Raw genomic sequence first — 24,994 nt, 5'->3', positions numbered from 1 at the left:
ACAACATTCGCTAACCTCCAATCTTCTGGTACTATACCAGAGGCCAACGACGACCTGAAGATCAGAGCCAGAGGCTCTGCAATCACTTCTCTTGCCTCCCAGAGAATCCTTGGATAAATCCCATCCGGACCAGGGGATTTATCTATTTTCAGACCCTCCAGAATATCCTGCACATCCTCCTTATCAACTGTAATACTGTCTATTCTACTCCCCTGCAACCCAGTGTCCTCCTCAGCTATATTCATGTCCCCTTGCGTGAACACCGAAGAGAAATATTGGTTCAATGCTTCACCAATCTCCTCCGGTTCCACACATAACTTCCCTCTGCCATCTATAACTGGCCCTAAACTTGCCCTAACCAACCTTCTGTTCTTGACATACCTATAGAACGCCTTAGGATTCTCTTTAACCCTATCCGCCAAAGTCTTCTCATGTCCCCTTTTAGCCCTTCTAAGCTCGCTCTTCAACTCCCTCTTAGCCAATCTAAAGCTTTCTAGTGCACTACCCGAGTGCTCACGTCTCATCCGAACATAAGCCTCCTTTTTCTTTTTAACCAACAAAGAAACTTTTTTGGTGCACCACGGTTCCCTAGCCCTACCAATTCCTCCTTGCCTGACAGGGACATACCTATCACAGACTCGCAGTAGCTGCTCCTTGAAAAAACTCCACATGTCGGACGTTCCCAGTCCCTGTAATCTCCTAGTCCAACCTATGTTTCCTAATTCTAGGAGAGGTCAGCCATGATCTGTTTGAATGGCGGAGCAGGCTCGAAGGGCTGGATTTGCCTACTTCTGCCCCTAATTCCTATGTTCCCTATGTGGGTTTGACAGAGGGGTTGAAGGCTTATTTATTCGTGTCGCAAGTAGGCTCACATTAACACTGCAAAGAAGTCACTGTGAAAATCCCCCAGTCGCCACATTCCGGCACCTGTTCGGGTACACAGAGGGAGAATTTAGTATGGCCAATGCACCTAACCTGCATGTCTTTCAGACTGTGGGAGGAAACCAGAGCACCCGGAGGAAACCCATGCAGACACGGGGAGAATGTGCAGATTCCACACAGACAGTGACCCAAGCCGGGAATTGAACCCGGGTCCCTGGCGCTGTGAGGCAGCAGTGCTAAACCACTGTGCCACCGTGCTGTCCAGACGTTGAATAGGCATCGAATGTAATTTTCTGGGGTATTTCACGCCATACTGTGCAATAAGGTGACAGACGTAAAGAGTAAGGAATACTCTTGACGTCGGTACAAAGAGCAGAGACAATAAAGTGGTCGGATCTTCAGGGGAAGCAGAAAGGTTTGACAGAGGGGATCGTTTCTGTAGAAAATGATTAATCTCGGGGTGCATTCAGCAGAGACAGGGAGTTAATGGGATTGCCAGGGTCACGGGTATCATCTCACCATGACCATTAACCGTCTAGTGATCATGAACCAATCCTTAGAATAGAAAGAAGGTAAATGGGCATGAGATTGCAGAATGCCTGGTACAGAGGGATCTGGGCGTTCTTGTACACCGATCACAAAACGTCAGCGTGTAGGTCCAGCAAAACAAGTGAAGAAGGCAAAAGGAATGCTGTCCTTTATTGCAAGGGGGAAAGGAGTGTTAAAATAAGGAAGTCTCACGGCAACTGTACAGGGCATTGGTGAGGCCACAACTGGAGGAATGTGTACAGTTTAGGTTTCCTCACTGAAGGAGGGAAACACGAGCATTGCAAACGGTTCAGAGAAGGTTCACCGGGCTGGTTCCTGGGATGAGGGTTTGCCTCATGAGAAAAGGTTGAGCAAGTTGGGTCTATTCTCAGAGCTCAGAATAACGAGACATGTACTCATTGAAACATATAAGATACTGAGAGGGCTGGACAGGGAGATACTGAGAGGGTTGGACAGGGAGATACTGAGGGGGTTGGACAGGGAGATACTGAGAGGGCTGGACAGGGAGATACTGAGGGGGTTGGACAGGGAGATACTGAGAGGGCTGGACAGGGAGATACTGAGGGGGTTGGACAGGGAGATACTGAGGGAGTTGGACAGGGAGATACTGAGGGGGTCGGACAGGGAGATACTGAGGGGGTTGGACAGGGAGATACCGAGGGGGCTGGACAGGGAGATACTGAGGGGGTTGGACAGGGAGATACTGAGGGGGTTGGACAGGGAGATACTGAGAGGGTTGGACAGGGAGATACTGAGGGGGTTGGACAGGGAGATACTGAGGGGGTTGGACAGGGAGATACTGAGGGGGTTGGACAGGGAGATACTGAGGGGGTTGGACAGGGAGATACTGAGGGGGTTGGACAGGGAGATACTGAGGGGGTTGGACAGGGAGATACTGAGAGGGTTGGACAGGGAGATACTGAGGGGGTTGGACAGGGAGATACTGAGGGGGTCGGACAGAGTGGATACTGAGGGGGTTGGACAGGGAGATACTGAGGGGGTCGGACAGAGTGGATACTGAGGGGGTCGGACAGGGAGATACTGAGGGGGTCGGACAGAGTGGATACTGAGGGGGTTGGACAGGGAGATACTGAGGGGGTTGGACAGGGAGATACTGAGGGGGTTGGACAGGGAGATACTGAGGGGGCTGGACAGGGAGATACTGAGGGGGTTGGACAGGGAGATACTGAGGGGGCTGGACAGGGAGATACTGAGAGGGTTGGACAGGGAGATACTGAGGGGGTTGGACAGGGAGATACTGAGGGGGTTGGACAGGGAGATACTGAGGGGGTCGGACAGAGTGGATACTGAGGGGGTCGGACAGGGAGATACTGAGGGGGTTGGACAGGGAGATACTGAGGGGGTTGGACAGGGAGATACTGAGGGGGTTGGACAGGGAGATACTGAGGGGGTTGGACAGGGAGATACTGAGGGGGCTGGACAGGGAGATACTGAGGGGGTTGGACAGGGAGATACTGAGGGGGCTGGACAGGGAGATACTGAGAGGGTTGGACAGGGAGATACTGAGGGGGTTGGACAGGGAGATACTGAGGGGGTTGGACAGGGAGATACTGAGGGGGTCGGACAGAGTGGATACTGAGGGGGTCGGACAGGGAGATACTGAGGGGGTTGGACAGGGAGATACTGAAGGAGAGGTGAGGGCAGATGCTGAGGGGGTTGGACAGAGTGGATACTGAAGGAGAGGTGAGGGCAGATGCTGAGGGGGTCGGACAGAGTGGATACTGAAGGAGAGGTGAGGGCAGATGCTGAGGGGGTCGGACAGAGTGGATACTGAAGGAGAGGTGAGGGCAGATGCTGAGGGGGTCGGACAGAGTGGATACTGAAGGAGAGGTGAGGGCAGATGCTGAGGGGGTCGGACAGAGTGGATACTGAAGGAGAGGTGAGGGCAGATGCTGAGTGGATGTATTTCCTCGTGGGGGAATCTGGATCTAGGGGGCACATTTTGAAAATATTGAGTCTTTCATTCAAGTTGGAGATGAAGAGGAATTTCTTCTCTCAGAGAATCGTTAGTGTTTAGCATTCTCTTCCCAAGATGAGGAATGGAGGCTTAGTCTTTGAATGTGTTCAAGGCTGAGTTAGATTGGTGACAAAGGAGCCAAAGGTTAGTGGGGGACAGGCAGGAAAGTGGAGTTAAGGCTACTCTCAGACCAGCCATGATCTATTGTCTGGTGGAGCAGGCCCGAGGCCTAGTGGCCTAATCCTGCTCCAGCTGCTTATCTTCAAAGACAGTCGCCCATCACTGCTTCCATTTAGCACGGACTGGAAATGATTCCTCTATTGCCATTGACAACTCCTCTCCACACACCTTCTATGTCCTTATTACATCCTTACCGCCTCACTTACCCTGCACCATCATCCTTTTGATCATGCAGTCTCTCCTACCCTCCATCCTATCACTGGTCTTCCTTCTCATTATTTTCTCTCTCTGATTTTCCCTGCTCTGGCCTCTCTTCACGGGAATTCTGATGAAGAACCATCGAGCCACCCACCTAACTCGTACATCTTGGGACATTGAGGGAGAATTTAGCATGGCCAATCTACCTAACCAGCACATCTTGGGACATTGAGGGAGAATTTAGCATGGCCAATCCACCTAACCAGCACATCTTGGGACATTGAGGGAGAATTTAGCATGGCCAATCTTCCTAACCAGCACACCTTGAGACTGTGGGAGGAAACCCATGCAGACACGGGGAGAACGTGCAAACTATACCCAGCCAGTCACCCAAGGCTGGAATTGAACCCGGGTCCCTGGCCCTGTGAGGCAGCAGTGCCAACCATGGTGCCACTGTGCCACTTTAGTGAATTCTGATGAAGGAGTCACTGGAGATTGAACCCTCCAATGTTCTGATTTTTAAATCCCCCGAGTAAGGCTTTTTTGACCGTTAGAAAATGGCTGCAGCCATTGCGATGGGACACGCAAAGGAAGACACACGCCAACCTGTCTATTTATTTTGGATATGGGTGAAATGCCACATTCCCCCCCTCGCCTACTCCATCTCCAAGGGTGGAACTTTACGGACCCGTTGCGGCAGAGGTGGACTTGGAAAATGTTCAGAAGTCCGTCGACTCCGGCAGGCCCAGATGTTCCTGTTGGTGGGAAGGGCTGCAAAACCCTTCCCCAAGCATCGGCTCTCGGCGCCCTTCCCAAGCTTTTCCAGATGATTCCCCTGAGAAATCAAGAAGATTCTTACCAGGATAAGAGCCATCACTGACAGCGTGTAGTAAGTGGAATCTCTGATCAATGACCACCACGTCAATGGCACGACCTGTAAGCAGACAGAGAGAGAGAGAGGACACATTACATACGATTCAAACAAGCCCAAAGGAAGAGTACCATGAAGAGGGACAACGCAGCTTAGATTTCTGTGCACCACACTCCCGAATCTAATAGAACGGCTTCTGGTCGGGTTGGAGGCCATTCTCCTTCTCAAAAGGGAGAAAATCTAAACACATCTCCTGTTACAGACATGAATTACGCCTAAAGGAAGTATTATACAGGTCAACGCTCCAACATATTCCCCATATTTGTTGGGAAATATGAAGCACATTCTCCCCATGTCTGCGTGGGTTTCCTCCGGGTGCTCCGGTTTCCTCCCACAGTCCAAAGATGTGCGGGTTAGGTGGATTGGCCATGCTAAATTGCCCCTTAGTGTCAGGGGGACTAACAGGGTAAATACATGGGGTTATGGGGATAGGGCCTGGATGGGATTGTGGTCAGTGCAGATTTACATAGAAACATAGAAGAAGATAGGAGCAGGAGGAGGCCATTCGGCCCTTCGAGCCTGCTCTGCCATTCATCACGATCGTGGCTGATTGTCCAACTCAGTGGCCTAATCCTGCTTTCTCCCCATAACCTTTGATCCCATTCACCCCAAGTGCTATATCCAGCCGCTTCTTGAATACATTCAATGTTTTGGCATCAACTACTTCCTGTGGTAATGAATTCCACAGGCTCACTACCCTTTGGGTGAAGACTTCATGGGCCAAATGGCATCCTTCTGCATTGTAATGATTCTATGATTCATACACAGTAACTCCAAGGGCTAAATATCAGTTATAGGCCCCTAGACTGAATCTTATTGGGGAGGGGACAGATTAACCACCCCCAGGGCTGGAAGGGGGGGATGTGAGGAAAAGCTTTCTTGTCCAGAGGGGGGTGACGGTCTGGAATGTGCTGTCTGACAGGACGGTAAAGGTGAGTTGCCTCACATCCTTTAAAAAGTAGGTGGACACGTCATAACATTCAAGGCTATGGGGTAGTGGGGTGGGGCTGCCCTGACTATGTGACTGGGTGTGTCTTTTGGTACCTTGTAGATTATTGTAGCTGTAAATCTCAGACTTATCTCCACACCCTGTGCAGTTTCTAACTCCCTGTTGTCCCATGAGTGTTTGGAGGGATGCCAAATCATGCACTTCGACCGGGGGGATGTTCTTCTTACTGAAAGGAGCGGCCAATCTCAAAAAAAATAAACTTCCACATGCAGACAACAGCCGGGCAAGCTCCATCCCACACCTGTGAGGGAGGGTGAGATTCACAGTTTGTTTGAGAGACAAACACTAAACAAGCGGCATCTCAACAGCTTATTTTAAACATTTGCCTCCCACAGTTTATTGACGAAGGACAGGGGAAGATGAAGGCTGATTGATTGATTGCAATCCTGGCTTTAAGTTGCTCAAACTGTCTTCAATACCGCTCTTCAGAATTCCCATTGATTCCTGGAGCTTCTCATCGACTAATAGCGACCTCCTCCTGATAAGACCATAAGACATAGGAGGAGAATTAGGCCACTCGGCCCATCGAGTCTGCTCCGCCATTCAATCATGGCTGATATTTTTCTCATCCCCATTCTCCTGCCTTTTCCCCATAACTCCCGACCCCCTTATCAATCAAGAACCTATCGATCTCAGTCTTAAAGACACTCAATGACCTGGCCTCCACAGCCTTCTGCGGCAAAGAGTTCCACAGATACACCACTCTCTATCTGAAGAAATTACTCCTCATCTCTGTTTTAAAGGATCGTCCCTTTAGCCTGAGGTTGTGCCCTCTGGTTCTGGTTTTTCCTACTAGTGGTAACATCCTCTCTGTGTCCACTCCATCCAGGCCTTGCAGAATCCTGTAAGTTTCAATAAGATCCCCCCTCATCTTTCTAAACTCCAACGAGTACAGACCCGGAGTCCTCAACCATTCCTCATACGACAGGCTCCTCATTCCAGGGATCATTCTTGTAAACAGGTCCACTCTCTGCACTCACAAGCGTAAATGCGGGCTGGAGTATTGGCGTGGTTTACTTTGGCAGTGTGTGGGGTAGATGCATAGGGATGCCTTTCCCATTCCCGGCACAGAATGGGGATGGTGCTTTCTGCTCTCGTTGAAGAGACGGACGGACGGGGATTCGGAATTTTCCAGACCTCCTGCGGTGTGTTTTCCCCAGGCGGAGGCTGCTCCCCACTGGCTGCCGTTGGGATCTTCCGGTCCCGCCAATGTCGGCGGTATTTTGCGGGATTCGACCATCCCCGCTGCGGAGGGGACCCACCATTGGTGGAAACAGAAGATCCGGCAAGCGGGAAGGACTGGAAAATCCTGCCCTGGGTTTTGCAGCGTCTCTGTTGAGGACCTTTGGGACCAAAGCCATTGGTCTCCAGCAACTGAACGACAAGAGAGCAATTTGCATTGTTGTGATGTTGGTTAGAGTAATTGTAGGTTGGTGTTGTGAAAGTTGTAAAATATGAGGGAGAAAGAATTGCAAGGTCCCTTTAAAAGGTGGTGCTACTTCTGCGTTTGAGAGTTTAAAAAATGCAAGTACATACAGAGTGCCCAAAATGAAACATTAAAAATGAAACATTTGTATCAAAAGGCCAAGCAGCAGTGTTACCAAGGCAACATGCTTTCAATGGGCTTTCAATAGGCTTTCAGGCTTTTGAATTTTTTTGAATTCAGCCAATGAATTTGGATTAGGCACTTAGAAACTAAGAACCTATTAAATATAAATCTGATGGTTTTGGCAACTGAGGACCAATCTGATTGTGGGGGATAGTGATCTGCAATCACAGCTATAAAAGGAAGGGGCAGTGGGACAAAAGCAAACAGCAGCCATCAGAGTAACGGCTCTTAGTTCAGCTCTTAGCTTCATTTATGTCTTGAGGGAAAGCACCGTCTCGATAGCGAAGATACCAAAGAAGAAAGAAAAATCAACAGAAAAGGCCCAGGATATTCCAGAAGATAAAACCTGGTTGTAATTTAGAGAGTGACTAAAATTCTATCGTTTTGTTAATGAGTGGGAATTGTATTTATCTAAACAACATTCCATTAGAATCATGTTTTATTTGGTTTGTTAATTGTTTAGTTAACCTGTTCACTGTTAATTAGATAAATAAATTGTTATTTGTTGATTTTTTTGATTTGATTTATTATTGTCACATGTATTAGTATATAGTGAAAAGTATTGTTTCTTGCGCGCTATACAGACAAAGCATACCGTTCATAGAGAAGGAAAGGAGAGAGTGCAGAATGTCGTGTTGCAGTCATAGCTAGGGTGCAGAGAAAGGTCAACTTAATGCGAGGTAGGTCCATTCAAAAGTCTGACAGCAGCAGGGAAGAAGCTGTTCTTGAGTCGATTGGTACGTGACCTCAGACTTTCGTATCTTTCTCCCGACGGAAGAAGGTGGAAGAGAGAATGTCCAGGCTGCATGGGGTCCTTAATTATGCTGGCCGCTTTGCTGAGGCAACGGGAAGTGTAGACAGAGTCAATGGATGGGAGGCTGGTTTGCGTGATAGATTGGGCTTCACGACCTTTTGTAGTTCCTCGCGGTCTTGGGCAGAGCAGGCGCCATACCAAGCTGTGACACAACCAGAAATAATGATTTCTATGGTGCAACTGTAAAAGTTCGTGAGAGTCGTAGCTGACATGTCAAATTTCCTTTGTCTTCTGAGGAAGTAGAGGCGTTGGTGGGGCTTTCTTAACTATAGTGTCGGCATGGGGGGACCAGGACAGGTTGTTGGTGATCTGGACACCTAAAAACTTGAAGCTCTCTACCCTTTCTACTTCGTCCCCGTTGATGTAGACAGGGGCATGTTCTCCTTTACGCTTCCTTAAGTCGATGACAATCTCCTTCGTTTTGTTGACATTGAGGGAGAGATTATTGCTGCCACAACAGAGTCTCAGGGAGTCATTTTGATTTAACCACTGAAAGTTGCCGAAGCACAGATTGTACCACTTCACACTCACCTTTTACAGATTATGAGGTGAGGGACTCCTCTTTGAGTGATCAGGTGTTAGTTCTCAGAGGGGGGATCAACCTCCACATTATAACACTATTGAATCTTTTCCTACCGCCCATGCAATACTTCTTGGCGTGTAGTCAATCTTGTCATGCAGGAGATGCGGCAGCCAATTCGTACACAGCAATCTCCCACAAACAGCAATGTCATTCTGAGCGGAGAGTCTGCTTTGGTGATGCTGATGGAGGAATAAACATTGGCCAGCACACCCCAGGAAAAGTCATCGTCGACCTGAGGCCCCAGACACTGAGAGATGGCAGTCGATCAGAGGCTGGCAGCTCCACTGAACGACAGCGCCATCGGGACAGTGCTGGCTGCCGGTATCATGAGGCCTACCTGAGGCCTATCATCGTCACTGGACCCAGATCAGGGGTAAGTGATGGCAGGAGTGGGGGAATGAGGCGATGTGGAGGGGGTGTTGGGGGAGCGATTTCGCAGAACAGGTAGTGGGATGGCTCTCAGCTCCCTTTCCGATGCTGGTGCTCCCGTCAGCCACACTCCCTTTGAACACAAGGCCCTTGAGGACCTGGAAGCAACACATACGCAAGAGAGCGTCCCACCACCTCCCCCCCCCCGCCCCTATCTACCCCCCGCCCCCACATCTATCGTCATGGCGACACTGTGAAGAGAAATGAAGTCTGCCATGGTTCAGGAAGAGTCCAGTTCTGAGGGAAAAGACCAGAGGAAGGATCTTCCCATTTCAAATTGACTTCTAATCTGGAGTGCTGATGCACAATCGTCTCCCTGTAACCACGGCAACAACGTTCACTTTAATATTGGGAGGCAAAGGAAAATCCCGCATTAGTGGAAGCCTGACTCGCGCACACTGCTATTGGAAGAACCATTCCTCAGTTGCCCTCTGCCACCGTGTTTTACACCTCAGAACCACAACTTAAAGACAGCAACCAGGTCACTCCCGCAGTTTGCTGCTGCGATCTACTCTCAGTTTTACTCTCTGAAGGAGAGCAGCAGCTTCCAGAAGGTTCTCTCAAGGTTCAATGAAGATAAAAATGGTCCTGTCGCATTTACGGGGCCCCCATGCCTTTTGTGAACCCACCGTTCACCTGCTTTTCACTGCTGCTGGTACAATGAAAACCAGTCCTTCGCATTTTGACATCACCTCTCATGACCTCGAGGAGGCCCCAGCGATTCCCAGTCGATGAAGTACTCTTGAAGTGTAATCATTGATGTAATGCTGCAGCCCTGTAATGATACTTAAATATATCGAAAAGAGGTTCCGACCTTCCTGGGCGGAAGCCTTGTTCCGTCGCTGGCGGAGAAAATCGGAAAATGAGAGCTTGCCGGTGACACTCTGGCTTTCCAGCTCTCGGGGAATTTTGCACCCATGTCAGCCATTTGCATTCGGCGAATGTGGACGCAAAATTCGCCCCCTTCCCCCTCCCGTGTAACACCTGAACGCAACACGTTTATAATGAGACTAAATGAGAAGAAAAGTAAAATCTGTGATACAATATCCCTTGATAAGTTTGCATTTCATAATTATTCACAAAATATAGTGGCGGCATGGTGGCACAGTGGTTAGCACTGCTGCCTCACAGCGCCAGGGACCTGGGTTCAATTCCCAGCTTAGGTCACTGTCTGTGTGGAGTCTGCACGTTCTCCCCGTGTCTGTGTGGGTTTCCTCCGGGTGCTCTGGTTTCCTCCCACAGTCCAAAAGACGTGCTGGTTAGGGTGCATTGACAATTCTAAATTCTCCCTCAGTGCACCCGAACAGGCGCAGAGTGTGGCGACTAGGGGATTTTCACTGTAACTTCATTGCAGTGTTAATGTAAGCCTACTTGTGACTAATAAATAAATAAAAGTTTTAGCAATCTTATCCACTACAAATAAAAATGAAGAAGCAGATATGTATTGAAAGAGAATACTTGACAGCAGGGCTGAGGGGAGAGAGCAGGGGAAGTGGGATCATTTGGTAGGCTGATTCAAGCACACCTACAATGGGCCGAATGGCCTCCTTGTCTGCTGTGCGATGCTCCAATTCGATTTTTTGAAGAGGACATCTGGATGAATGTGGATCGCTGAACGTCAAGGTTATGAACAGTGTGAGAGCGCCGGCAAAATGGAATAACATTTCTAGGAAATGGTTGAACTCTGCTCCTGTGATATCCCCCGTGGGGAGATCAGCTTCTCTCGTTTCAACACTACCTCGTACATTCTCCCTAAAAGCTTCAAAGACAGCTGAAAATCGATAGAAAAGCTATTCCGGAAGAGGCTGCTTCTCTCTCTGTCCCCGGCGGGACACATCACAATTCCCGCCCTCTCGCCAAATTCTATTTTCAGCAGGCTGTTCCCAAAGCAGGAACCCCCAGCCCTTTCCTGTCTGATAAACGGGGTCAATGCTTCCACTCCTGGATCATCGTTCTGAACAAAATGCTTTGGGAATTTCCCTTCATCAAGTCGGCCAGGTTTGCGTGACCTTAAAATAGCCAGGTCATCCTTCCGTGATGCTAAGGGATATAGGGAGCAATGGAATGTCATTAGAGCAGGCAGCACATAACGGTTCGAGAAGCAGGAGGAAGCAGATCCAGTTAAAGGGTTGAAAATATGTGAGAGACTGGCTTCATAGAATCCCTACTGTGCAGAAGGAGACCATTCGCCCCATCGAGTCTGCACCGCCAACAATCCCACCCAAACCCTATCCCTATAACTCCACGTATTTACCTCACTATTCCCTCTCACCTACTCATCCCTAGTGTTGGGGGGATTAGCAGGGTAAATACGTGGGATTACGGGAATAGGGCCTGGGTGGATTTGTGGTCAGTGCAGACTCGATAGGCCAAATGGCCTCGTTCTGCACTATAGAGATTCCATAATCCCGGGACACTAAGGAGCAATTTAGCATGGCCAGCACACCTAACCTGCACATCTTTTGACCGTGGGAGGAAACCGGAGCACTTGGACGAAACCCACGCAGACACGGGGAGAACGTGCAAACTCCACGCAGGCATTGACCCAAGCCGAGAATCGAACCCAGGTCCCTGGAGCTGTGGGGCAGCAGTGCTAACCACTGTACCACCATGGGTGAATGGGACTGTCGCAAAGTAACAAACTAATGCGGATATGGTAAAGAAAGACAGGCTTACATCTGCACCAGGAAGCAAATATTCTTCGATTCGGAGGAACTGCCCAAGAAGAAGAGAAGGCTAGGCTAGGAATTCAGAGGCCCAGAGTAATGCTCTGGGGACAGGGTTCATATCCCCCAATGGCAACTGGTGGAATTTAAATTCAAGTAATAAAATCTGGAATTGAAGGCTAGTCTCAATCAAATCAAAAGATCTTCTCACCATCTTGGAAACCTCCATTAAATTAACTCTTAAATTCTCGGTCACATGTTCTGCCTCAGAAACGGGGACACAAGAGAGAGAGAGATAGAGAGATCAGAATTGGCCATCAGGCAATAAGCATCATCTTGTACCTGAGATTGACCTTGTAAGATGGGTTGAAGACTCATTCTCTTTAAGTCCTCCATATACTTTGTCACTTGTACAGCCTGGATCTTAATGGCCACACGGACAGCACAATGTGATTTACCTGAATGAGCTACCAACATAGTGGCGCCAGACGGTTATAGGAACGTGCAAAAAACTCTTTGTTTTTTGTTCGGTGATACAATTCCAAAAAACAAAAAAAGAACAAAGTAAAGTACGATGAGGAGATGCTGGCGTTGGACTGGGGTAGGGACAGTAAGAAGTCTCACAACACCAGGTTAAAAGTCCAACAGGTTTATTTGGTAACACGAGCTTTCGGAGCACTGCTCCTTCATCAGATGAGTGGAGAGGTAGGTTTGCAAACACGGCATATATAGACAAAGACACAATTGCTAGATAATTACAGATTGGAATGTGAAGAATGGTTGGAATGCGAGTCTTTACAGGTACTCAAGTCTTTGCAAGTACAGACAGTGCGAGTGGAGAGAGGGATAAGTGGAAAAGTACAGCACAGGAACAGGTCCTTTGGCCCTCCAAGGCCATGCGATCATAGAACATAGAACAGTACAGCACAGAACAGGCCCTTCGGCCCACGATGTTGTGCCGAGCTTTATCTGAAACCAAGATCAAGCTATCCCTATCATCCTGGTGTGCTCCATGTGCCTATCCAATAACCGCTTAAATGTTCCTAAAGTGTCTGACTCCACTATCACTGCAGGCAGTCCATTCCACACCCCAACCACTCTCTGCGTAAAGAACCTACCTCTGATATCCTTCCTGTATCTCCCACCACGAACCCTATAGTTATGCTCCCTTGTAATAGCTCCATCCACCCGAGGAAATAGTCTTAATCATGCTCTAACTAAACTAAAACAAAACCTTTGCCTTTACTCGGTTCCTATCTCTCTATCCTCGCCCCATTCATGTACCCATCCAGATGCCTCTTAAATGTTGCTAATGTGCCTGCTTCCATCACCTCCTCTGGCAGCGCGTTCCAGGCACCCACCACTCGCTGCTTGAAAAACTTTCCCCGCAAACTTTCCCCCACTCTCAATTCCCTTTAAGAAGACTCACGAGATTACACAGTATTATCCTCACCAGGAAATATGACTCATTCCCCACTGCAATTCTAATGTCGGAGCGAGTAAGATCATTATTAAAGGCAACAACGTGTCTGCTCTGATTTCTAAATTGAGTGCGGACATATGTTTGCGAGTCTATGTCAAAAAAAGTCTTACGTTAAATATGCTAATTCTCTTCTTGAAGATGCAATTGGAACGTCTCATGACATTTGGAGGGAAACATTCTTTACACTTGGCTTGCCATCCCTGCCATTGTAAAATCCTTTACTGTTGAGAGTGAATTAATAATATTGGATGTTCCCCGCAGGATAGTTGCACAGTACACAGTTGGAAACAGCGCTTCATTATAACCTGCATTGTAAATTGTAATTTCTACATTGTTTCAGTCTGCCAGAAGCCACAGGGTGCCTCAGCTGAGATTGAAATTAGAAACACAGGTAGCGATTGTAATGTCTTCAATGAGGCCCATGAGGTTGGTCTCTTGGAGTACGAGCTCCCTGATTGAGGTCATAACTGCCTGCCCAATCAGGGAGCCTCACCTGCATATAAACATGTAATAAAATATATAAATATTTTTGGGCGGCACAGTGGCACAGTGGTTAGCATTGCTGCCCCACAGCGCCAGGGACCCGGGTTCGATTCCAGCTTCGGGTCACTGTCTGTGTGTGGAGTTTGCACATTCTCCTCGTGTCTGCGTGGGTTTCCTCCGAATGCTCCGATTTCCTCCCACACTCCAAAGATGTGCGGGTTAGGTGGATTGGCCGTACTAAATTGACCCTAGTGTCAGGGGGATTAGCAGGGTAAATGAGGGTTACGGGACTAGGGCCTGGATGGGATTGTGGTCGGTACAGATTCGATGGGCTGAATGGCCTCCTTCTGTACTGTCGGGATTCTATAAAATATGGGAGTGTCAGGTCCACTGGCACACCGGATTCTGACTTCGTATCTGCAGCACTCTAGGAGTTCTTTTTTATTCAGGGTGGCACGGTGGCATAGTGGTTAGCACTGCTGCCTCACAGCTCCAGGGACCTGTGTTCGATTCCAGGCTTGGGTCACTGTCTGTGTGGAGTTTGCATGTTCTCCCCGTGTCTGTGTGGGTTTCCTCCGGGTGCTCCGGTTTGCTCTAAAGATGTGCAGGTTAGGTTGATTGGGCATGCTAAATTGCCCCTTAGTGTCCCAGGATGCATAGGTTAGAGGGATTAGTGGGGTAAATATATAGAGTTACGGGGATAGGGCCTGGGTGGGATTGTTGTCGGTGCAGACTCGATGGGCCAAATGGCCTCCTTCTGCACTGTAGGGATTCTATGATTCATTTGTGGGATATGGGCATTGCTGGCTGGGCCAGCATTTATTACCCATCCCTCGTTGCCCGTGGAGGGCAGTTGAGAGTCAACCACACTGCTGTGGCTCTGGTGTCACATGTAGGCCAGACCAGGAAAGGACGACAGATTTCCTTCCCTGAAGGGACCTTAGTGAACCAGATGGGTTTTTCCCACAATCGACAATGGTTTCATGGTCATCAATAGGTTCTTAATCCCAGATCTTTTTACTGAATTCAAGTTCCACCAACTGTTGTGGTGGGATTTGAACCCGTATTCCTAGAACATTAGCTGAGTTTCTGGATTAATAGTCTAGCAGTAATACCACCGCCCTCCCATGAATAAAGGTGAAGGTACACCGGCCTCTGAGGAGTTCTTACAGGGATGACTAGCGATCAATAGCACTCACCCCTTCACACCTAAAAACATCACACATGCCTCCGTTCCCATCTTATTTATGCTTCATTAACACGTTGGAAGCGCAGTTCAGAAGATGCCACATTCTCCGAGATTTCTGTCACATCGAACAGTCCCATTGTCACCTTGCTTTGCACATGCCAGCTACGCAAATGGAACAATGCTCCACAGAGCTATTGCTTCATTCTTTATCCTTTCTGCTTTGAAAGGAGAGACAGCGCAGGCAATGGTGCCTGTTAGGAAGCAAAGGCAGGTGGGCATCTGGGGAGCAGTCACTTGAGTGAGGTATCAGGGCACCTGCACTTTAATGGAAGTTGCCACCTTCAGTGGAGGGGGTAAACAGTTGCTAGGAAGGAGGGGAAAGGAGTGGACATCACCCCGACTGGACGCCTTGAGTAAACCCTTTGGATGTGCAGGTTGGGTGCATTGGTCATGCTAAATTGCCCTTTAGTGTTAGGGGAGGTTAGCAGGGTAAATATGTGGGGTTACAAGGATAAGGGCTGGGTGGGATTGTTGCCAGTACAGGCTCAATGGGCTGAGTGGCCTCCTTCTGCACTGTAGGGATTCTATAATTCTCATCACATTCCTCTGGAGAAGTGAGGGATACAGTGGTGGCGTTGTCTAACATGGCACATTCATAGAGTCATAGAGGTTTACAGCATGGAGAAAGGCCCTTTGGCCCAACTTGTCCATGCTGCCCTTTTTATTCAAAACCCCTAAGCTAGTCCCAGTTGCCCGCATTTGGCCCATATCCTCTGTACCCATCTTACCATGTAACTGTCTAAATGCTTTTTAAAAGACAAAATTATACCCACCTCTGGCAGCTCATTCCAGACACTCATCTGGAAACTGGAGCACCCGGAGGAAACCCACGCAGACATGGGGAGAATGTGCAGACTCCGCACAGACAGTGACCCAAGTCGGGAATCAGACCCGGAACCCCTGGCACTGTGAGACAGCAGTGCTGACCACTGTGCTACTGTACCGCCCTCATGGTTTGATATTTGTGTCGCAGTGGTCTCGGATGTTTGGGCCTCTGGTGGAACAGGAGACATGTTGGTGGTAACTTGGTAGGACGCTCTTGGCCTGATTGAAGTCCCCGGCCACGATGAACAAGGCCACGGGATGTTTCGACTCAAGGCTCTTTGTGGTGGTGTATATTTCGTCCAGCGCGATCTTCACGTCCGCCTGGGGTGGGATGTAAACTGCTGTCAGGATAACGGAGGTGAACTCCCGCGGAAGGTAGTAGAGGCAGCATTTTAGCGCCAGGTATTCTAGGTCCGGGGAGCAGAAACTCACCAGTGTAGCTACGTCCAGACACCACGAGGTGTTGATTAGGAGGCAGACCCCACCTCCCTTAGCCTTGCCTGAGGCTGCTGTAAGGTCTATTTGGTGGATTGAGAAGCCCTCTGGGTGTAGGGCACAGTCCGGTGAAGCAGGAGTGAGCCGCGTCTCCGTGAACCAGAGCACACGGCAATCCTTCAGCTCTCATTGCAAAGTCAAAATTATTTCTATTAACTGAGGGAGTAGAGATTAATCGAGGAATAACCCGATATTGCTTCCTTCCAGGACCAGCTTCAGGTTGGTGTTAGATTGTAGCGAGCTGGGGACGGAGAGGATACGGGGAAGGAATGTTACATTCTCCCGACTTCAATTCCAAGATAGTGTCAGAATCAGTCGATTTGAGAGTGATGGAACTTGAAGCTTTTTATAAATCTGGGTTCCTTGTGCTGCTTTATTTCACTTGCAATCTCTTTCATAGTTCAAGGTGATGAAAAGGAAAAAGACAATTATTTACCTCATAGACAAGGTCCCTGAAAGATAAATTTGTGTCGACAGAATGTAACCAGGTAGCGTTGTGATCCAGTTCATTCATCACCATGGCTGGCCCAGTCTAATTAAATAGAACTTTCCCCTGTCCCTCTCTCTTTACTGGCTTTATGTCAAGTGCGTTTGGGCTGTTTATCGGTGATTCTCATTCTGTGCCTACCTGTTGCAGTGGAGTATGTTCGTAGTTTAATAGCCACGGACACTCGCTCTCAAAGACTATAGTGTAGAAGGTATTGGAAATGGAAATATTACATTGAGAGAAAATGCTGGAAAATCTCAGCAGGTCTGACAGCATCTGTGGGGAGAGAATAGAGCCAACGTTTCGAGTCTGGATGACCTTTCGTCAAGCTGAGGGCTCTAACGAAGGATCATCCAGACTTGAAACGTTGGCTCTATTCTCTCTCCACAGATACTGTCAGACCTTAAGGTAAAGTAAAGTTTATTTATTAGTCACAAGTAAGGCTTACATTAACACTGCAATGAAGTTACGGTGAAATTCCCCTAGTCACCACACTCCGGCGCCCGTTCGGGTCAATGCACCTAACCAGCAAGTCTTCCAGAATGAGGAAACCGGAGCACCCGGAGGAAACCCACGCAAACACAGGGAGAACGTGCAAACTCCACAAGGGCAGTGACCCAAACCGGGGATTGAACCCTGGTCCCTGGCGCTGTGAGGCAACAGTGCTAACCACTGTGCCTTTGTTGACTAAACAAAAGCATGGAGGAAGGTAGTTCCCTGGTGCATTCTCCATGGTAATGCCTTGACCAATCAGCCCATCGACCTGTTGAGTTTCTCCAGCATTTTCTGTTTTTGTTTCAGATTCCAGCATCCGCAGTATTTTGCCTTAATATTACATTGAGTTTGGTGACGAAAAAGGACTTTTCACCCTGCACTCATCAGGACAGACACAAGAATGCCAAATTTCAAAGGGAGCAACAATTTATACTGCGTGAGAAAAGAGTGCTGATTGGTTGGCAAGTTGATTCTGATTGGTTGAGGCATTACCACAGAGAATGCACCAGGGAACTACCTCTCTCCATGCTTTTGTTTAATTAACAAAGGCGCAATGCCTGGACATGTTCCTTTTGCCTGCAGAGGACATGTCCCTGAGCACAAATATATGCATTACATATTTTCATATACAAATATTACATTTCTACAGTAGGGGTGATTCTCCCCAGAATTAGCGGTCAAGGCATATTGGTGAGGCTGCACCCATCCAGTGCTTCCTGCAATCAGCAATAAACAGGAGAGGTTAACATGGACTGGGAGCTAATATAAATCCTGACTTAACTTGTCAAACAGTTTCCAAACCTGTAACATTGGACCTGTTGTAGTGTGACCAATGGTAACAAGCTGTAAGGGTCAGCTGACCCAGTAAACTATGTAACCAATGACAAAATGATGTGGTGGTCAGCTGACCAGCTGACTCAGTATAAATAAGAATCTGTTGGGAATTGTGGGGAACTTGGAATGGCCCAGGGTGAGGCCTCAAGTGTTGGAGTAATGACGTTTTTTTATTAAACCTTTTCTTTGATTTATAAGTTGGAGTAAGTCTTGCTTTATTTTATTGCCTACAACTGAAGAATTCCTTCTGGACGATCAACATGCCTCACAGCACCAGGGACCCGGGTTCAATTCCAGCCTCGGGTCACTGTCACTGTGCAATTTGCATGTTCTCCCCATGTCTGCGTGGGTTTCCTCTGGGTGCTCCGGTTTCCTCCCACACTCCAAAGATGTGCAGGTTAGGTGGATTGGCTATGCTAAATTGGCCCTTAGTGTCCAAAGATGTGTAGGTTAGGTTAGGTGGATTGACCATGCTAAATTGCCCTTTAGTGTCCAAAGATGTGTCGGTTAGGATTAGCTATGGGAAATGTGTGGGGTTACGGGATAGGGAGGGGGAGAGGGCTTGGGTAAGGTACTCTGTCAGAGAGTTAGTGCAGACTCAATGGGCCGAATGGCCTTTTCTGTACTGTAGGGATTCTATGAACAAATCAGGAACTCAGCAGATTGCGAGAATTGAGTCTGGATCACTGGGTGGCCATGCATGCTAGGCCAGCATACAGAACCACTATCTCACCCTTTGGCACCAGGTGCTTCAAGCTATGCCATGTACAGCAGAACTCTAAATAAACTGTAAAATGCCACATAAAATTAGTCTCTTTAGAACCTCAAATACCAGTTTAATTTACGAGCCACAGTTAATGTGTGAAGGTTTAAGGCATGGCTGCTGGGAGCAGTTCAGAATTAAAGAAATGTCATCCTTCGAATGTCGGGCCTGCAGTGAAAGTCCAAATGCCCAGAGTGGGATTTAGTCCCGGCATCGCATCCCACCGAGTTCAAATGTTAGCATTGACTGAGGGTCTTCACCTTGCAGTTTACCGTTGAGGTAAAGTGACAATCACAAACATAAGGTGAGGGTTAAACCGAAGCAAAAAATCCCAGATTGTGTCACAAGTGAAGGGGGAACAGCAGGGTGGGGAGGCGTGTGGTTGGGGGGCGGGTGGGGGAGCCGTGGGACTGGGGAGGCATGGGGTGGGTAGGGGCAGGGGGATTGTGTGGGGCAGCATGGGCAAAGCAAAGTGAAAGAGCTTTAAGTGAGGTGTAAGGGTAATGGGAGAAGTAACGAGGCAAAGCGATTGAAAGATCATTGGCAGCGGCAAAGGAATTGGGAAATGCGGATGGAATCAATGGGAAAGCAGGGATGTCAATTGGAAATATTTGACGGTTCCTTGGATATAATGTACATACATACGGTTAGTACATGCAAATTAGGAGCAGGGGAGGTCACTCAGCCTCTTGGGCCTGCTCCGTCATTCAATAAGATCTGATTGCAACTTCAATCCCACATTCCCGCCCGTCCCCGATAACTTGTTACCCCCTTGTTAATCAATAATTTGTCTAGCGTGGCCTTCATGCTCATAGTCATACAGTGCAGAAGAGGCCTTTCGGCCCATCGAGTCTGCACCGACAGATTAGAAACACCTCAGCTCCCACCTAATCCCATCTACCAGCACTTGGCCCATAGCCTCGAAGTGCCAGGGGCCTATCCAGGTACTTTTTTCAATAGGTGTGAGGCAACCCGCCTCTACCATCCTCCCAGGCAGCGCATTCCAGACCGTCACCACCCTCTGCAGAAGATTAGGGTACACGGAGTTGGGGGTAAAGTGTTAGCGTGGATTGGGGATTGGCTATCCAACAGGAAGCAGAGAGTTGGAATAAATGGGTGCTTTTCTGGTTGGCAGTTGGTGACTAGTGGCGTGCCGCAGGGATCGGTGCTGGGGCCTCAACTATTTACCATATACAGAGACGATCTGGAGGAGGGGACCGAGTGAAGGGTAACAAAGTTTGCGGATGATACAAAGACGAGTGGGAAAGCGAATTGCGTGGAGGATGCGGAAAGTCTGCAGAGAGATTTGGATCGGCTAAGTGAGTGGGCGAGGATCTGGCAGATGGAGTATAACGTTGACAAGTGTGAGGTTATCCACTTTGGAAGGAATAATAGTAAAATGGACTATTATTTAAATCGTGAAAAATTACAACATGCTACTGTGCAGAGGGACCTGGGGGTCCTTGTGCATGAATCGCAAAAACTCAGTTTGCAGGTGCAGCAGGTGATCAAGAAGGCAAATGGAATGTTGGCCTTTATCGCGAAGGGGATGGAGTATAAAAGCAGGGAGGTCTTGCTGCAATCGTACAAGGTACTGGTGAGGCCGCAACTGGAATACTGTGTGCAATTTTGGTCCCCTTATTTGCGGAAGGATGTATTGGCCTTGGAGGGAGAACAGAGAAGGTTCACAAGGTTGATACTGGAGATGAGAGGGTTAGCTTATGAGGAGAGATTGAATAGATTGGGTCTGTACTCGTTGGAGTTTAGAAGGCTGAGGGGAGATCTTATAGAGACATATAAGATAATGAAGGGGCTAGACAGGGTAGAGAGATTCTTTCCACTTAGAAAGGAAACAAGAACTAGAGGACACAGCCTCAAAATAAGGGGGAGTCAGTTTAGGACAGAGTTGAGGAGGAATTTCTTCTCTCAGAGGGTAGTGAATCTCTGGAATTCTCTGCCCATTGAAGCAGTGGAGGCTACCACGTTGAATATGTTTAAATCACAGGTAGATAGATTTCTGATCAATAAGGGAATTAAGGGTTATGGGGATTTTATTGAATGGCGGGGCAGGCTCAAGGGGCTAGATGGCCTACTCCTGCTCCTATTTCTTATGTTCTTATGTTCTCTGGGTGTTCAGAGACTCTGCTTCCACCGTCTTTTGAGGAAGAGTTCCAGAGATTCACAACCCTCTAAGAGAAAAGAATCCTCCTCATCGCCCTCCTAAATGGGCGACCCCTTATTTTTAAACTGGTTTCAGATTCTCTGACAAGAGGACACACCTTCTCCGCATCCACTCTGATGAATCTAGCGCTGTGCAGGAACTGGAAGGTAAAGCAGAGGTTTTCCATATCATCTTCCTGGGCAACAGGAAACCAGTGCAGCTAACAGTTTATTTATTAGTGTCACAAGTAGGCTTACATTAACACTGCAATGAAGTTACTGTGAAAATCCACTAGTCGCCACACTCCGGCACCTGTTCGGTTTACACTGAGGGAGAATTTAGCATGGCCAATGCACCTAATGGCAGCACGGTTAGCACTGCTGCCTCACAGCAGCAAGGACCTGGGTTCAATTCCCATTTTGGGTCACTGTCCGTGTGGAGTTTGCACATTCTCCCTGTGTCTGCGTGAATTTCCTCCGGGTGCTCCGGTTTCCTCCCACACTCCAAGGGTGCTAAATTCCCCCTCAGTGTACCCAACAGGCACCGGAGTGTGGCGACTAAGGGATTTTCACAGTAACTTCATTGCAGTGTTAATGTAAGCCTACCTGTGACTAATAAACAAACTTGAAGCTTTAACCAGCACGTCTTTCGGACTGTGGGAGGAAACCGGAGCATCTGGAGGAAACTCATGAAGACACGTGGAGAACGTGCAGACTCCGGACAGACAGTGACCCAAGCCGGGAATCGAACACAGGTCCCTGGCGCTGTGGGGCAACAGTGTTAACCACTGTGCCACCGTGCCACCCTGATATCGAATAGGCATCGAATGTAATTTTCTGGGGTATTTCACGCCATACTGTGCAAAAAGGTGACAGATGTAAAGAGTGAGAAATATTCTTGATGTCAGTACGAAGAGCAGAGACAATAAAATGGTCGAATCTTCAGGGGAAGTAGAAAGGTTTGACAAAGGGGATCGTTCCTGTAGAGAAATGATTAATCTCGGGGTGCATTCAGCAGAGACAGGGAGTTAACGGGATTGCCAGGGTCATGGGTATCATCTCACCATGACCATCAACCATCTAGTGTTCTAAACACTGTGCCACCGTGCCGTACTAGGAAGCTTAGGAAGCTAGGAAGATTGCGGGGCTGGGGAAGGTGACAGAGATAGGGATGGGAAACATCTAACCTCACCTGGAATGGAAGTGACTGCGGGAAAACTTGGAACGACCAGCCATGGGTTCTGAAATTGTTCAAAGATTTTCAAGGAACATTCAACACCCAGACAGCATTATGACTATAATAAACCAGTCAGAGTGTTATAAACAAATCCATCTGTTCCACTAATGTGAGAGGCTGCCTCGTCAACTCACTGAGGCGCTCGGGATGTCTCCTGGAATCTCTGTTTGGACACAAGAAAGGCAAAATATTGGCACCGAAAGTCGGATTAAATTTCCCCCAACTTTCTGCTCATTATCATTTTCTCTGCAGAAAGAATTCGCTTCGTCAGAATTCACTTCCCTAAATTGTGCTTCAATGGAGATGGAGGGCCATATTCTGATTACCGAGGCACGTAGCTTGAGTCAGGTCGCGGGATTTTCCCATCCTGCCCGTTTGGGAATCGTAGCAGGCTGGGAAAGGGGAGCGGGGGGGGCGGGGGTCAGACCGTGCAAAGGCTTGTTGACCTCGGGTGTGATTTTCTTGGGGCGAACGCGACCGGAAATTCCCACCCAGGAAGTCCTGACTTGCTGGATCAGTCTTGGTAAAGGGGTGGCACAGTGGCACCGTGGTTGGCACTGCTGCCTCACAGCACTAGGGATGTAGATTCGATCCCCCGGCTCGGGCCACGGTTCGTGCGGAGTCTGCACGTTCTCCCCGTGTCGGTGTGGGTTTCCTCCAGGTGCTCCAGTTTCCTCCCACAGCCCTTCATGCTAACCCATTGCCCCTTCAACACCCATGCCACTCCCACTCACTCAGTACCCACCATGGGCAGACCTTAAGAGCCACTTCGAGATGAAACAAAAAAAATCCATCATCTAATCCAGCTCTCAAACACACTTGATGGTGAAAAATTACAATTCATAAAACCCATTTAAAGCTTTTAAATCTCAAATGTTTAATCTCTTATAAAAAATAAACTTTTAATCAGATTCCATATCAAAGACGGCAAAATCCTAAATTGCTTTTCTAAACTGTCAACCAAACAATGAACTCAGAGCACCCTGTTGAGATAATTGTAACTTTTAAGTTTCAGCCTAACCTCATAATGACACAATAACGACTCTTTGGAAATCTCAACAAAGTGCCCCATTGAAACTGTACAACCAGCTTTTTTTTCTAACCTGTACCAGATGGCCTGCCAGAGAAAACAGTTTTTTTTCAAACCTGTACCAGATGGCCTGCCAATCAAAACAGTTTTTTTTTAATACTTATGTATAGCAGCAGCCTTTTTTTGGGTTTAAAGAGCAGAGGATTTAAAACTTTAGATCCTGGCAGATATATAGATCTTAACCATCCTTCAGCAGCATTCTGCGTATCCATCAATTAGTGACTCCAAAAATTGCCCTTCATAGAAATCATCATAGAAACCCTACAGTGCAGAAGGAGGCCATTCGGCCCATCGAGTCTGCACTGACCACAATCCCACCCAGGCCCTACCCCCACATATTTTACCCGCTAATCCCTCTAACCTACGCATCTCAGGACTCTAAGGAGCAATTTTTAACCTGGCCAATCAACCTAACCTGCACATCTTTGGACTGTGGGAGGAAACTGGAGCACCCGGAGGAAACCCATGCAGACACAAGGGGAATGTGCAAACTCCACACAGAAGTGACCCAAGCTGGGAATCGAACCCAGGTCCCTGGAGCTGTGAAGCAGCAGTGCTAACCACTGAGCTACCGTGCCGCCCTTGCAACAGACAAAATGATCAATTTTCAAATTTTCAAAGCACTGAGTTCAAATTCTGGAATTCCTAACAGCCCTGTGGATGTACCTTCCCCAGATGTACAGTAGCCATGGTTCAAATAAGTGGCTCACCAGCACTTTCTCAAGGGCAATCAAGGATGGACAACATACACTGATCTTGCCAGCAATGTTTACATTCTATAAACGCACAAAATAAAATAGTAAAAAAACTGAGACATTGCTCCCACTTGCATCCCCGTCAATACTGATGCAATGTTGTATGCTGCAGTAATATATATTTCTGATACTGTTGCTTATAGGCATATCAGCTATGACTCTCACCAACTTTTACAGATGCACCATAGAAAGCATTCTTTCTGGTTGTATCACAGCTTGGTATGGCTCCTGCTCTGTCCAAGGCTGTAAGAAACTACAAAAGCTTGTGAGAGTAGCCCAATCCATCACACAAACCTGCCTCCCATCCATTGACTCTGTCTACACATCCCGCTGCCGTGGGAAAAGCAGCCAGCATAATCAAGGACCCCACGCATCCCGGACATTCTCTCTTCCACCTTCTTCCATCGGGAAAAAGGTACAAAAGTCTGAGGTCACGCACCAACCGACTCAAGAACAGCTTCTTCCCTGCTGCCGTCAAACTTTTGAATGGACCTACCTCGCATTAAGTTGATCTTTCTCTCCACCCTAGCTATGACTGTAACACTACATTCTGCACTCTCTCGTTTCCTTCTCTATGAACGGTATGTTTTGTCCGTATAGCGCGCAAGAAACAATATTTCAATGTATCCCAATACATGTGAAAATAATAAATCAAATCAAATCAAATCAAAGGTTATTGGCATTGGTCACTCAATCATGCTTTGCGCATGAGGCTGGGTAGAGTTGGTGTGCTGATTGACCATGGTAGGTACCAGAACCTAACTGTACCCAACATCCACAAGCCAACAGGGAAGCAGCGGGCATCAATCA

General features: G+C 48.1%; 1 protein-coding gene across 1 annotated transcript in view; it reads right to left on the bottom strand.

The window, feature by feature from the left end:
* slc24a3 (solute carrier family 24 member 3) overlaps nucleotides 1-24,994 on the bottom strand; it is a 365,303-nt gene that overhangs the window by 46,234 nt on the left and 294,075 nt on the right. Inside the window, exon 7 of the mRNA XM_078230308.1 lies at nucleotides 4,647-4,721. Within this exon, the coding sequence (XP_078086434.1) occupies nucleotides 4,647-4,721 (75 nt within the window). The remainder of the gene's footprint in view (nucleotides 1-4,646; nucleotides 4,722-24,994) is intronic.

The sequence above is a fragment of the Mustelus asterias genome, chromosome 15, assembly GCF_964213995.1.
Source record: "Mustelus asterias chromosome 15, sMusAst1.hap1.1, whole genome shotgun sequence".
In the NCBI taxonomy this organism is placed as follows: Eukaryota; Metazoa; Chordata; class Chondrichthyes; order Carcharhiniformes; family Triakidae; genus Mustelus; species Mustelus asterias.
The sequence above is the reverse complement of the archived record's forward strand: the minus strand, read 5'-3'. Positions and strand labels throughout refer to the sequence as shown.